Source organism: Simochromis diagramma, unplaced genomic scaffold (assembly GCF_900408965.1).
Source record: "Simochromis diagramma unplaced genomic scaffold, fSimDia1.1 OVJJ01000802.1, whole genome shotgun sequence".
NCBI lineage: Eukaryota > Metazoa > Chordata > Actinopteri > Cichliformes > Cichlidae > Simochromis > Simochromis diagramma.
The window spans coordinates 3,494,395-3,509,816 of NW_024387492.1; the positions used below are offsets into that span (position 1 = coordinate 3,494,395).

The 15,422-nt window shown below is 42.0% G+C and overlaps 1 protein-coding gene across 1 annotated transcript; it reads left to right on the forward strand.

The window, feature by feature from the left end:
* The first annotated feature begins 1,854 nt into the window (after positions 1-1,854).
* On the forward strand, positions 1,855-13,766 carry opn8b (opsin 8, group member b). The gene is made up of 4 exons (XM_040017183.1): positions 1,855-2,459; positions 10,814-11,107; positions 11,510-11,838; positions 13,200-13,766. Exons 1-4 carry the CDS (start codon positions 2,345-2,347, stop codon positions 13,554-13,556), a joined length of 1,095 nt encoding a protein of 364 aa, XP_039873117.1. The 5' UTR covers positions 1,855-2,344; the 3' UTR covers positions 13,557-13,766.
* Positions 13,767-15,422: the final 1,656 nt, after the last annotated feature.

Consider the following 15,422-nt stretch of genomic DNA (forward strand, 5'->3'; position numbering starts at 1 on the left):
CAATGCATGCAGATTCAGATTTACACTGACACCTATGAGCAAGTTTTTCTCTACTGAAAAAAGAAGAAAGCAATTTCAGTCTACCCCAGCTGTTAAGACCTTTTGATGCATTTTGTCACCTGAAAATGAACAGGAAAAAAGTATCCTGCCTCCTTGCCTTCCTTGAAGATTGAGAAATAAGTACTGCCACCCCACAAAATCCAAGACAACCCCTTCAGTGCTCTCAGTGGTATCTGAGCAAACTAACAAGTTACAACTTGAAAGAGGAAAGGAAGAAAAAACAACACAATAGAAGTAGTCGAAATAAAGTTGAAGAGTGAACAATAAGTAATTCTCATGAGTAAAATATTGCTATTACTTCTTTAGGTGGAGCTGCTGGTCAGGCTCCTCCTCCTTTTCTACCTGTTGGTAATTATGTCATGCTACGGACTTGATACCATCTCCATCTCTATGCTTGCTTACCACTTACCACCTGTTCACCTTCTGGCTCTCGCCTGCAGGGTCAACACCCCGTCCTCATCTAGTTTCTCTGCCAACAGAGTAAGATCGAGTTAGACTGTTACCCTCTTTAGAAGCTTGGCTAACCTCTATTCTCCCCTCTGAATCACTGTGATCTTCTTTTTTGTGTGTGTGTGCGTGTGTCCTGTCTGGCACTGTAGCAATCAGAATTATTGTCTGAAGGCCAAGACAAATGCCCAACAGATTTACTTTCCCAAGTGGGCTTTTTGCTATACTGGTCCACTTGATTGTCATAGTTTATTTGATCTTTATTAGTTATTTTTATTCTAAGTTATTGTAATCAGGCCAGACTGGACTCGGGGACGGGAAAGAAAAACAAGCAGAAGAAATCGAGAGCAACATAATAAACAACATTTAATTTGCTAGAGGGTGTGGGGGGCCATAGCCCCGTCCACCAGGGCATGAAGCAGGTATGGAGGAGATCAAAACTCCAGACATCCAGAGGCCCCCAGAACACAAGAGACCAAGGAAGACCAACAGAGGGGCAGCCGCGCCACTGTCCCAGAAAGAGCTGAGGAGAGTCCCAGATGAGGGGTCACTCAGCGGCCTGAGCGAGCCCCAGGCTCCAGGCCCCGATAAGCAGCAACCAAGGAGTGAGCCGGTGTGTACCTGGACGCCCATCCCCGGACACAAAGACCCACCAACGCACCGATGTCTGAGGGCGTCTGCCACTGGCAGGGGAATCACTGTGATATTCACCAGGTTAAGATTCCCTCGTGCCAGCAGCACATTTCTCCTCTTAAGATATTTATGTTGATGGATTTTTTTTTCTTTTGGGGGTTGGGGCATGTTAGTATATCAGTATTTTAAAGGCTCCCCCAGAATTTGCCACCCTGGCTTTAGCTCAGCAGACTCATGTTAGTTTACTTGACTACTAAAACAATTCTAATATTTAAAAAGATGGTATTTTGTCCAATTACTTTTCATCCCCTGAAAACTGTTTATACAAAAGTTTATTTAAAATGCATTGTGGTTATGTACAGAGGCAAAATTACTTTGGTAATTTTAACCACCACTTTAACGATGAGCATTTCAACGATTAAGCTATTAAATCTACTGTGCCAGTTTTTAATGGATCTCGTGCTACATATTATAGCAGTTCATGTTGTGTAATTTTACATTGCAGTCTTACTCTGAGTAAGCAAAAGTTAACTGTAGGGCCGGATCTACAGTGGGGCAAGGGGGGGCAGCTGCCCCCTGCTCTAGAGCCTTGCCCCCTCAACTTTTATGTCTATTAGCCTAAAAGTGATAGCTGAAATTAGTCCCTTTTCTGTATTTGTTTTCTGTATTTATTTTTGTGTTTATTTTGGGGAACTTTTTCTTATCTTGTTTACACAGAAACAATTATCTTTGTTCTACCAGAAGAAATAATGATACAATAAATATTTTGTTGACTCCATTTACATAAAGGGGATTTTCAAATACTTCACTGAAAACAACAAAGCAAAATTTGAGAACAGGATATTTTGTGTCTAATTGGTAAAAGGTATTTGTTGAGGTTTTTTTTTTACTTGTATATTTATTTATTTACTTTGTGGTCTCTGGCTAGCTCCCACACTCTCTCCACTCCCACCTAACTCAACCTGAAGCTAACATAAACCTGTTTTCCCGTTTTGACATCTAACGCTCAGTGACACCACGGCACTGGAGACGCTGGATGATCCTCTCTTTACGCATCATCGCCCTGACAACACACGCTGGCTGCAGGCACGAGGCTTCAGCCGGTACGCGCCTCAGCTTCATTCCCGAGGACAGATGCCTCTGACACCGGAGCGCAGCAGCAGCAGAGGCGCAGTCTGACTCTTCTCCGCTTCGTCGGGATCGCATGAGGATCACTTTTCTTTTATCTTGGTTACTGATCATTGTTTTCATGGATAAGTACACCTCTGCTTTATCACCGGCGCTGGACATCGGCACGGGCTGCTACCTGCTGGTCTTAAGTAAGTTGAAAATCGCACTTAAACTAGAAACAATGACAGTTAATGGTTTTTGAATGCTTCCCATCTCTGATCATCTTAATCCTGTCTGGGAATATACTCTTCAATAGCATTGACTTATTCTCCCGGCTTTGGAGACATAAACTGAATTAAAAGAGCGTGATCTTTTTTTTATAATCCATTTTGCTCACATGAGTTCAAAGCAGCTTTCTGAGAAAATACTGGGAAAAAAATATAATCTCATGATACTGAAAATGTGTGCAGAACAGAATAAAGTCAGCGGACCGAAAACTGTGACAGACGTTTTGCAAAGTCACAGGAGACCTAACGTTTTGCTTAAATCTGAAATCTCCCACACCCACCCTCCACACCGTCATTTACAAGGTTAGAGTAAGTTTGTGTGGTGTGTAGTGTATTTGCATGAAATCTGTTTGGTACAGTCAGGTAAGGAGAACAGTGGTCTTAGGTTTCAGAGAATATATAATATAACCTTCAGAATAATCCTAAGTGACAGAAGTAAGTCTTCAACCTTGTATGCCGCCCTTTATATAAGATCTTAGATTCTGTGTTTACTAAAATAGTTTATTTAAAAGAAAAACTACAGCCTTCAGGATGGGGGTGGAGGAGGTTATTATTACTTATGTTTGGGATATTATATATCATTACAGTGACAGACATGGACGAGGCCGAGGTAAACACTACCATCATTCACTTATCATTACCTGCCTGTCACCAATGAACGGAGGTCAGAGAGGATGCTACTCCTCAAGGTGCTCCAAATGCGTGCAGTGGCTGTGATGACAGAAAAAGGTGGAAGGAGGTCCTGGGGTGCAGGGGGGTTAGAAGAATTATGGAAACACAGCTGTGAGGCATTTCCTGCTTTTTATTGAGAACTGATGCCAGGGGCCATATTTAAAATGAAAATTTGAAATGACGCCAGACAGAAACTGGGAAGAAGAAATCTTACCAAAGGGGCACTTATCAGGTGAGAGACCAAAGGGCCTGTGGTCTGTCTGTGCATGTGCAGACTTAATGTGAGAATTCAGTGCAGGGATAATTCTGGTGTCCAGCCTGCTGGTAAAGACTTTAAAAACATATAAATCTCCACAAAGCTACTGTGACCTCCTGATCAATAAGACGGACAGAAGCACAGAGACTCAATCATCCTCCTGCTTTTTGGCACAGTTTATCTTACTGCACTTACTGCATCATTAGGCAGTAAGTCTACTGCACAACCAAAGATAGACTGATAGATTGACATAATAGAGGGTGGAGAATAGCAGCCGAGGACAAAGACCACCGGCCCTTTCATCCACTGATGGCAGGATTTATGAAGCAAAGCAGCAGAGGTTCATAATCCAGATGTTTGAGGTTTGATGTATTGAATTGGTTCTTCTAATGGACAAAAACAGCTGGTGTAGTTGTTCTGTCTGGGAACCACATTCACCTCATACCTGCAGGTCATCCCTGCTGATCTTTCTGTTATCCAGCATGAGAAATGTGTGCCTTATTTTATTTTTGTGCTGCATTTTGCATTTAGAAATTTAAATCAAACATGATTTCAGAATGTAGCTGGCCTTTCATGTGTTTTTAGGTGGTGACGTGGTGGGATTGGGAGGACAGCAATGCTTTGCAATGCTTTGAGATAAAAACATAGATGAGCTGTAGTTTGTAGTCTGACAGATTGTGCTACAGGGAAGCTGGATAAATAATGCAAGCTAAGAGAAGTTAGAGAAAGATAAACCGTGCTGTGTTTTGATGCTGGATGATTAAAACAAAGCCTGGTCTGATTTCATTTCTGTTCGGTTCTCTGCTGCCCACAGGGGGGGAAATACACTATATAGGGCTTAATCAATCACTTCCACTGAAATCAGTCCCGACTCCATCGCTCTGCTTCTGGTTATGAGGCAAGTTTCTTCCCAGAAAATTTCACACAAATACAGACAAATTATATCCAGTGATTGAAGTCATAGTCACATCACAGGAACAGAAAAACAGCACGTGTGTGCAGGGAGATGTCCATGTGCACACTCATAAAAGCTGCTAAAAGGCTAAGAAAAGTTTAGTAACAGTTTGAATTCCCCCCTAATAATGATAGAAGACCAAGTTAGCTACAGCTGCATTAAAGTAATCTGATTGACTTCCTATTCTAAACCATTCTACTCCAACTGTTTGTAGTACAGTCCCTTTATCCTGATGTTCCCACACAGTGTCTACACCTCGGACTTTGTGCAGAATGGCCAAAGATTAAAAAGAGAAAATTAATTCCCTTTGGATTCAAATTAGCCCTTCCTATGTGCATTGTTTAAAGCGTGCCTGCTTAGAAACAAAAGGATCCTATGTTTATCTGTGAGGGTTAAACACTAAAGACCTTTACCGGGGCGAGGTCTACAGGGGACCCAAACAAAAGGATGACCATTGATTTGACTTGCACGAACAGTTAAGGATACTAAAAGAGTCAGAGATAACATCTGATGAGCAGCATGAGGAACAGGAGCATGAAACACCATGAACAAGACTACAGACACAATCACAACGACGGGACCACAAAGGGATTTTCTCATTTCTGTAATTTGCACCTCCTTGTTCCCTCTGTCCTCTGTTTTTTTTTCCCTGTGACCTGGATGTCAGTCTTATTATTCCACATTGAAGGATGTTTTAGTTCCTCAGTCTGTTCAGTCTGGTGGACAAATGGTTGCCAAGGAAGCTATAGTCAAGGATCCACAGGTGTATCCTTTGCAGATGTGCTTTTACATTTTTTAAAAATCTTTTTACAATTTTTACAAACAAAAAGCGACAGTGCAGTGGGAGGAAGACTCTTAGAACTACCCATCCTTTCTATTAATGTTGTAGCTTAACTCAAATAAAATCATCAAACTTTGTACCCTTGAAAAAAAAGGAGCTGCGTCTTTACATTGTCCCATGTTGTGACCTTTAAGCAAAAGTCACGCTAAATATAAAACACGCTGTTACTTCTTCTCCTACGTGTCGATGCTGTACCAGTAGACCATTATTAAGCCATGTATGGATTAGGATGAAGACAGCCTCTTCATCTGTCTGTCTAAATCTAACAGTAAGGGCTGTCATACCACTATATAATTGACCCCTTTTCATTTACCCCTGTGTGTATCCATAGATCACAAATGCTGCTGCAGTTGGATCTCTACAGGTCTTTCTCACATCCAGTCTGTCCAGGAGGGACACGTGTTTTCAAACCTACTGCATCTTCTTTTGTCTGCTTCCTTTAGGGGTCACCACACTGGATTATCTGCCTCCACCTCACCCCTTCCTCTCTGTCACATCACCATTCTGCATGTATTCCTTCACTACATCCATGAATCTCTGTGCAGTCTTCCTCTTTTCCTTCAGTTTGGCAGCTCCATGCTCAGCATCCGTTGTCCATTATATCCATGTGCTTCATCTGCATGTGTCCAAACCTTCTCCATATTGAAAGAAGACAGTGCACCATGCAGCTTCAACAACTCTTTCTCATGTCTTTATTGTATGGCTCATTAATCCTTCTGTAGCTCCTACAGCTTTGCACGTCCTCCTTGTTCATAAAAACTGGAATCAGTGTTAAACAACCTGGTCCACTGTGCTTTCTCCTAGACATCTCCATAGCTCCACAGGACCAACCAGCGACGTCATCTGGACCAACCAGCTTTCCACTTTTCATCCTCTTCATAGCTGCCCTCACTTCCTCATTACTAATCCTCTGCAGTTACTGAATCAGGAAGCGCAGAGGATTAGTCAGGAGGAAGTGAGGGCTCCTCTCATTTTCTTCGTTCATCAGCTCCTTAAAGTACTCCTTCCTCTATCTTTAACCCTGGAGAACCCATGGGGTCAAATTTGACCCCATGGTTTCCCTAGTAAACCAATGGGGTCGGATCTGACCCCATGGGTTCTCCAGGGTTAAGCACCCTAACCTCCTGCACGTCCTTTTCAGTTCAATCTCTTGCTAGCCAATTGATAAAAATCTTTTTTTCCTTTCTTAGTGTCCACATACAACGCACTTAAAGTCCGTTCCTTTGCCACCCCTCTCTTTGCTGTGTGCATAGCCTCCCAGTACTCCTGTATACTTTTGGCATCTCCCTGACTATCCCACTTTTTCTTTGCTAACCTGTTCCTTTGAATACTTTCCTGCACAGCCTCGTTCCACCACCAAGTCTTCTTCCTTCTGCTCAGAGGATACACAAAACACCTTCTTGGCAGTTTCTCTCACCACTTCAGTTGTACTGTCCCAGCCATCTGTTATCTCTTACCTACCACCCAACTACTCTGTGTAACATTTTACCTTCTTTAACCTCCTCCATTTAATTCACTCACTTCCTCTCCTTCCAGAGTCGTCCTACAGACTACTGTCCATCTGCCGAGCTACATTCTTCCCTCACACCAGCTTGCAGTCTTTTCTCTTTCACATTACACTTTCTCCAGGATTTAGTCCAGCGGCCTCCACTCTTACACATCACCCTATGTTCCTCCCTCTTCTTGAAGCATGTGTTCACCACAGAAAAAAATCCACCACCGTCTGTTGAGGAGAGAAATCCTTCTGCCTCTGTCTTCTTAAACCATCACCCCCCTCTCCCCCTGGCGACACTCTCTACCACTTCATCCAAGTTAGTGTAGAATTCCTCTTTCTCGTGTAACTAACATCTAACTTGTGGGGCATATGCACATTCATCGTCACCTATACAATTTTCAGCTTCAAACTCATGATCCTGTCTGACTTTTTATTCCCCTCCACAACATTATGCACGCACTCTTCTTCTAACCATCAACCAAATCCATAAAGCAAGTGGTAAAACAGAATTTTCCCTGGGATTGATCACTGATGTGGTGGGTGGAATTAATGTGACTGTGTGTCTGTATTTCATAACCCTCATTTGTATTATAACTGGTTATAATGTGGGTTTTCTAAACACAACTCCTCCAGCCATTAATTCAATCATGAGATAGTGGGTGCGTAGCTAAGACAAACTCTATTTGCAGACATATGGGATGATGTTACATGCCGCCATTGATTCTTTTTTGTTTGCAGAGAGCAGTTAAAGCCACTTGAAAGTAATTTGCAGTGAGCTGGAAGTTGATCGGGTCACTGGGCTTTGAGCTTAAAAAGTCCCAAAGGAGATCCTACATGAAATCAAGAGTTCTTGTGTAGGGAGACTGTCAGAGAATCTCCCTTCACGACGAAGGAGTCTGTCTCAGTGCTGGATATACACAGAAGTGCATTTATGCTGTTAGTTTTGTCATCTGGTTGTTTCCCTGAGGTTGCTTCCAGCAAAAAAAATCAATGCAATATTTTGTTCAGCAAGACAGGGCATGAGCGTTATATGAATACAATGTATACCTGCTATCTAACAGCCAGTAGGTGGGCGAAATATTGTATGAAGTCAAGGAAAGTCGGGAAACGGCTCATCACTTGATTTAAAACCTCAATAAAAAATCTTTCTAATCAGTTTATGGTTTAATTGCTTGTTTCAACTCTTATTAAATAAACATTATGTTCATGTTGTAACCTCCAGTATGATTTAGAATCAAACAGAAAAAAAAAGCAGGATCCTTTAGGGCTTATTGAACCTGTGACTGAGAAATTACTACCTTATAAGTGTCTTCAACTTATGAGCTTGATCCACCTCTCACTCATCCATCCATCCATCCATCTTCTTCCGCTTATCCACGGCCTGGGTCACAGGGGCCTAAGCAGAGAATCCCAGGCCTCTCTCTCCCCAGCCACCTCCTCCAGCTCATCCGGAGGAACATCAAGGCATTCCCAGGCCAGCTGTGAGATAAAATCTCTCCAGCGTGTCCTGGATCTGCCCAGGAGATCCAGGACACGCTGGTCTGCCAGGAGCGGAGCCCCTGGCAGATCGATTCCCGGCTACCAAGACCTCTCACTCATGATGTCTGATTTTAAAAATATATGCGGCCATAATGCTGAACTCCTCTTAAGACAATGGACTTCTGCAACATTAAAGTAGTCCTTCAAGCGCTAAGACAGAAGCAGGTGCAGGAAAGGAGTTTCTTGGTGTTCTAGTTTACGGGGAAAGGTTAACAAGATTACCTACAGTAGAAGAGAGTGAGAGGAAAGTACACAGTGCTCTAAGCTGAGGTTGCTCAGGAATAATCCTCACCTCTGGAAACTGTTTCATGTTCAAGCCAAGGAGCAGACGTGGCACTCTATAGGCTAGCTCTAATTACAGCCTGAAGCTCAGCAGGTCATCATTCAGCATCTGGACATTTTTCACATTTTTCATGTTGTCCACCTTTTGACATCAGTTAATGGATTCTTAGTCAGTCACATTTCTATTACTGCTCTAGAGGTGAATGCCACCTAACAGTCTGCAGGTGTTGTCATGACAGCTATCTCTCTGAAATACACGGGCATTGATCCAAATCTACCAACCGAACCTCACAGTTCAACACTGGCTGTGAAGAAAGCTGATTATACGTGAGCACTTTAAAAGCACTTCAACACAATGTGTACACTTCTCTCCTCCCCTGCAGAACATTTTATTGTCACTTTTCTTTTTAGATATTATCCATCCTCATCAGTTCGTTCTCTTAGCCATTGCTTTACCATGACTGTGAGACCAGCATCAAAAGCTGATCCAGCAACAAATATTTGTGCCTCCTTTTTAAAAATCCCATCTCTGAGAAAAGGTGTAATCACCATGGTTATTTCCCCACATCGGTGATGTTTTAAACCTTTGTTGTCCTTTTGTTCTCTGCCAAAAACAGAAGCTAGGCTCTTCTTTCTACACTAATCACAGCGATAATCACCGTATACGTTCGCCAATTTCACCGATCTGGCAGGAAATTCATCAAATCACCCACTCCAGTGAATACGAGCTTACAGTCTTACAAACTTTCTTCATGTGCAAGGCTGCTAGGCAAGGTCAAGTTCACATGTTGAGAGATACAATGGCGGCTTTGTGCTGAGGAGAACAAAAGAGAGGCAGCAGAGTTAGCGTTAATCTGTGTCTGACGTAATCATGACTTCTTTCTGCTTGAAATGTGAAAGAAATAAATGTTATTTTCAGCTTGGAGCGCCTGCCAATGCCCTAACATTACGGTTTTCTTTCTGTGGTTGTTTTCTGTATTACTGAGAGGTCAGAGGTAAAAGATTACCCTTATATGTGAATATTTAACAGTGTGATAAAAACAGTATTGTTCAGATAGCTCAAATAGACGTACAATGTTTTAAGTAATATCCTTATTGGCCTTTAGACTAAACGGCAGACGTGAATAGTTCTTCAGGCTATGGTCAGATGCTGGTTGGCCTATTTCAAAAACATCTTGTGTTTATCAGGAAAATAATCCCCTAAAGGTTTAATGGGGCAAATGTCATAGTGAGTTTAATGAAACACAGATTTGCCCGAGGTGTGGAAACTGATGTGCAAAATGCTTCACCTTATCTCCGTCTCCGTCTTATACGTCTGCTCCAGAAATGCAGGGAGACGAGAGGATAGAGTCAGAAACAACAACTAACACTACCTTATCTATTTTTTTTTAAGATTTCATTAAGATTTCTGTAAATAGAGAATGGAAAAAAATCAATGTGTGGTCAAAAGATACCCAAAAAAGAAAATTCCTTCCTTTAAAACAGTACATTGTAACGTTTTCCTACTGATGGATTTATTTATTTATTTATTTTAAACTGTGCTGCAGATGTGATTTTGCAGCAATTATTTTACAGAAGATAATAAATAAATATAGAGGAGTAAAAAGTGACGTATTTATCTCTGAATTGTGGTCTAAGCGTGTAAACTAGTAATAAAAAAGCACCTCACACAAACCTTGAAGCTGCACTTAGGTGCTCGCCTGACTTTTACCTTCCATTATAAAAGAAAAGGTCAAATCATTTTGTAATGGGCTGTGAGGCTGTTTAAAAAGATTAGCATTGTGTGTCATTTGCAGGCAGCCAGTGGGTAAAGCTGTCCTTCTTCCTTAGTTAAACCTCTACTGTGGATTCAATAAACGATGTAACGACCGTGTGGTCGCACTCAAATCCAACATCCATCCAGAGTCTTGTGTCTTTACACAGATCAGGATCATTGTTAATGCACTCATTGTGTGTTTAACCTGTGTGTCAGTATATGTGCTTATATGCACTTCTTCAGACACAGGGGAACAGTAATGTGGACCTCACACGTACCGCAATCAAGGCCAGTGAATGCTGATTATTGTTGTTGTTAAATCATCTAACAGCTAAAAGACAAATTTGACGTAATTTAACGCACGATTAATATGCATCCAAAGGCATCAGCCACTTTAAACACCTTTGCAGACGGCATGTGTGTTTGTGTAGCTAGACTTCTATTCATTATATCATCTTCTCCTCTTCCTCTGTATCCCAGCTGTGCTCTCCATTGTGGGAAACCTGCAAGTCCTTATCGTGGCATTCAAAAGGTCGTCCAGGATGAAACCGCCGGAGCTGCTGAGTGTGAATCTAGCCATGACAGACCTGGGAGCAGCTGTCACCATGTACCCTCTAGCTGTGGCGTCTGCCTGGAGCCATCGCTGGCTTGGGGGAGATGTTTCCTGTGTCTATTATGGCCTGGCAGGATTCTTCTTTGGTATGGCCAGCATCATGAACCTCACCATCTTGGCTGTTGTGCGCTTGATTGTGTCCCTCAACCTGCAGTCACCTAGTAAGTAATTCAGGGCTGACAAAAATACTGTTTCCAAAGATGCTCTTCCCACATCTGCCTCTTTTCATGTATGCATAGAACCGGCAGAGAGGTCACAGACAAGAGCCATGCTGTCAAATATAAAAGAGAATTAATGGAAATAAAAATCTTCTTACCTTTGTATTACATACCATCCGCTCACGTCCATATGTTTAAACCTGTTTTCAGTGTAACTGTGTAACAGAGTTTTTGCGTTTTAACATAAAGGCAACTGTTGTTGTGTTTCGGTGTTTAATAAATAAAACTAAATTATTTCTATGCATGTGATATGTGATTTAAGGAATATAGGATCTTATCTAAGCTCTGCCATTTAACTGCATATAAGAAGGAGAAAGCAACTGTTCTCTTTATTTCTCACTGCAGGGGAGAAAATCAGTTGGAAGAAGGTGAAGATGCTGTGCCTGTGGTCCTGGCTGTATGCTTTGATCTGGGCTCTGTTTCCCATAGTGGGCTGGGGTCGATACGGCCCAGAACCCTTTGGCCTGTCCTGCTCACTTGCCTGGGGCCAGATGAAATATGAGGGATTGTCTTTTGTTATCTCCCTGTTCTTCTTCAACCTGGTCATGCCTACTGTCATCATCCTCTGCTGCTACTTTGGCATCGCCATCAAACTCTATTTCACCTACAAAAAGTCGATGCACAACAGCCACAGAATCCCCAACATCGTCAAGCTCCATCGGAGGCTGTTACTAGTGAGTCGCTCTTTACTGAAGATTATGAAGATCTGAAACTGTAGTTTGCTTTAAAGGGTTAAAATTCTGAAAATTGTTGAATATTTGATCATCGAGAGAGACGGTTCATCCAGTCAGCACTATACCCTGTGGTTTGGTCAACCAATGGTTTGATGTTAGTTAAGTTCCCTCCTATTCCTTTCTCAGAATCAGTTCATTTTAAATTTTTTTAGGACTGAAAAGCACATTTAACCTCGTTGTTGAAAACTTTAAGCCAATCCATTTTACACCCACAAGTCTCACAATCTGGAGCCAAATGTAAGCATACCTTCTGTCTATGGTTTAATTAAGATGCACTAAAAAGAACTAGTCCTTATCAGGTCTTAAAATTAGGTAAACCACATGACATATTACACCATGTCATTATTTATTGAACAAAAACTAAGCAACAGTGCAGAAGCAGTGTGTCAAAAAATTAGGAAAACCCCATCGCCTCTGTCAGTGCGCCCCTGAGCGGCTGTGGCTACAATGTAGCTGCCATCACAAGTGTATGAATGTGTGTGTGAATGGGTGGATGACTGGATGTGTAAAGCGCTTTGGGGTCCTTAGGGACTAAAAGCGCTATACAAATACAGGCCATTTACCATCGATGTTGAAGCACCTTAAGCAGCAATTACATCAAATGGTTTTCTGTATGACTTTTTCAGTCTATCACAATGCTGAGGAGGAATTTACCTCACTCTTCTTTCAGTTCAGTGAGGTTTGCAGGTATTTGTTTATGCACAGCTCCTTTAAGGTTAAACCACAGAATTTATTTTGAGTTGAGGTCTGAGTTTTGACTGGACCATCGCTACACCTTGATTTGTGTGCCTTCGGCCATTCTTTTGGAGATTTGCTGCCGTGCTTGGGATCACTGTCCTGTCGCACAACTCATTTTCCATCAGACAAATGGCCTCAACCTTGACTCTAGAGCACTTTGGTATACAGGTACTTCATGCTTAACTCAGTGACTGCAAGGTGTCCAAGTCCTGTGGCAAGAAAATGAATCCAAATCATGAACCTGCCACCACCGTGCTTGACAGTTTTTCACACACGGCTTCTGCATTTAGGCTTAGTTTTTATTAAGTAATGCCATGATGCATTATGTGATGTGTTGCTGTTTACCTGAAGTTATTATTTACCTCATTTTAAGACTTTCTAAGAACCAGATCATTCTTATTATGTCCCAATATGTAAAACCTGAGAATTGATAGGGTTTTTTTTCTAACCATGACTATAACTAAATCAGTGACGCTCCCAATCATAAGCCAATGAAATTCTTGCCTTTGTTTTCATCGACTTTGAGAGTTTTTCGCTGACTTTATCTTCCTGTTTTATTTCAGATTGCTGTTTTGATCAGTATAGGCTTTATATGCTGTTGGACACCCTACGGTTTGGTAAGCCTGTGGTCCATTTTCCGTGACAGCAGCACCATCCCACCTGAAGTCAGCCTGCTGCCGTGCATGTTTGCAAAGAGCTCTACTGTTTACAACCCTGTGATCTACTACTTCTTCAGTCAAAGCTTCAAAAGGGAGGTCAATCAGCTGTCGTGGCTGTGTTTATGTTGTAAGCCGTGCAAAGTCTCCAACACGATCAGTGACAACAATATTTACATGGTTAGTGCTAGCATCAAGCCCAAAGAACAACCACGATCTACCTTGCAGGAGATCACAGAATCCAAGTCAGTGAGTTTGGGTTGAAAGACTGGTTTGTTTTTTGGAGCACACTTGAGAACAAAGACTGAAAATAATGTGTTATCAGGACAGACAGAAGTTTTTTTGTTTGTTTCTTTCCAAACGGTGTGTGGTATTATACCACAGCAGGGTAATACTTGGCCCTTTTCTGACTGGCCATGACATGTGGGAGGATGTGTTTGCACAATGTATTAAATGCTGTGAATGTGGAGCCAACAAAAGCTGTAATATAGAGTCAAATTTGTGCTTACAGTTGGTGAAACCCTGCTATGAGAGACGTTTCAGAGACAGAGCTGCTGAGCACACCCGTGCCCTTGAAGAACTCACCACAGTAAACATATTTTTGTTATTTACTACATATACACACAAACACAATGAGATGTGAAAGAGGCAGAGGAGTGAGAAGAAAATCAACTGCGACATATACTCAAACTGTGCAAATGTGCACTCTGCAGCAATGTAGGTTTTGAACAATCCAAACTTAGGGCCACTCTTTTTATTGTTGTCGCCACATTTTACTGCAGTGTTTCCCACAGGCTGTTACCAGTGGGAATGCATTATTATAGGGGAAGGTTGTTTTCCATCCAGTTTATAGATATAAAAGCCAAATGCCCAATGCTACAAATTTTCAGTAGATGCTACACTTTCCCAGTGTTTCCAAATACTCAGCACATTTCAGCCTGATGTTCCCTTTTAACTTTTAACCAAGAATAGCTGATCCCTGTTTTACACTCCCTGGCTTTAAGTCCCAACCAGTAGTGTGAAGAAGACTGAATGAATGATTGTTGAGAAAGGTGGCTCCTTCATTTAAAAGTGAGATATAAACCAAAGGTTGCGCAGAAAAATACAACAAAAAACTTGATCATAGCAAAGAAAAGGGTGATTTTTACTTCAAAGTGGACCTATTCTGCTTTTCCTGATCATGTCACATAAACTGTTTTGGTAGTGGATGCTTCAATTAATGGCCAGAGTTTCAAATACTGGGTTCAACTGAAGTCCTGGTGAACCAAAACACTGTCCTAAATGTTCAGTGTCCAACTTGTTTCTCTTTTCTTGGATCTGTTTGATGTCAGAGAGAGAGAACATGGTCATCTCAAAAGGGAAGAGGATTAGGGGCGATCGTGGCTCAAGAGTTGGGCGTTCGTCTTGTAATTGGAAGGTTGCCGGTTCGAGCCCCGGCTCCGACAGTCTCGGTCGTTGTGTCCTTGGGCAAGATGCTTCACCCGTTGCCTACTGGTGGTGGTCATAGGGCCTGGTGCCGCCAGTGACTGGCATCCTCGCCTCTGTCAGTGCGCCCCAGGGCAGCTGTGGCTACACTGTAGCTTACCATCACCAGTGTGTGAATGGGTGGATGATTGTGTAAAGTGCTTTGAGGTCCTTAGGACCAAGTAAAGCGCTATACAAATACAGACCATTTACCATTTAGGGCCACGGGGGGGAAAAAAGTGGGCACATCTTTTTTTTTCTTCTTTTCCAGAATTCTGACTTTTTTTCTCAGAAAAGAAGAAAAAAAAAGATGTGCCCACTTTTTTTTTTCTTTTCGGTGGCCCTAATTCTCCTCCATATCTCAGACACACAGATCTCACTGCGAGAACAGTAGCACATTTGAGAGCGGCAGCCAATCAGAAGAAAGCTGGCTTAAATGGAGGGTCGTTTTTGAACTGGGAAATGTGGAAAGCAAGAGCTAGGTATTAAGTTAGGTATTAAAAATACGGGACTAGTAATGAGCAGGATAGGTCCACTTTAATGATTCAGGTTCAGTATACACGTGTATTTGAATTGGTTTGTGATTATTTTGAGATACTTGATCTGGTTTTCCTGAAAAAAAAAAAACCACAATCATATTTTTGACTGACATTTTATTTCTGGAAC

Excerpts from the sequence above, each read along its gene's own strand:
- opn8b (XM_040017183.1), top strand. The coding sequence starts at position 2,345 with ATGAGGATCACTTTTCTTTTATCTTGGTTACTGATCATTGTTTTCATG. Across the intron at positions 2,460-10,813 it reads CTGCTACCTGCTGGTCTTAA|CTGTGCTCTCCATTGTGGGA; the intron begins GTAAGTTGAAAA and ends TCTGTATCCCAG. Across the intron at positions 11,108-11,509 it reads CCTCAACCTGCAGTCACCTA|GGGAGAAAATCAGTTGGAAG; the intron begins GTAAGTAATTCA and ends TTCTCACTGCAG.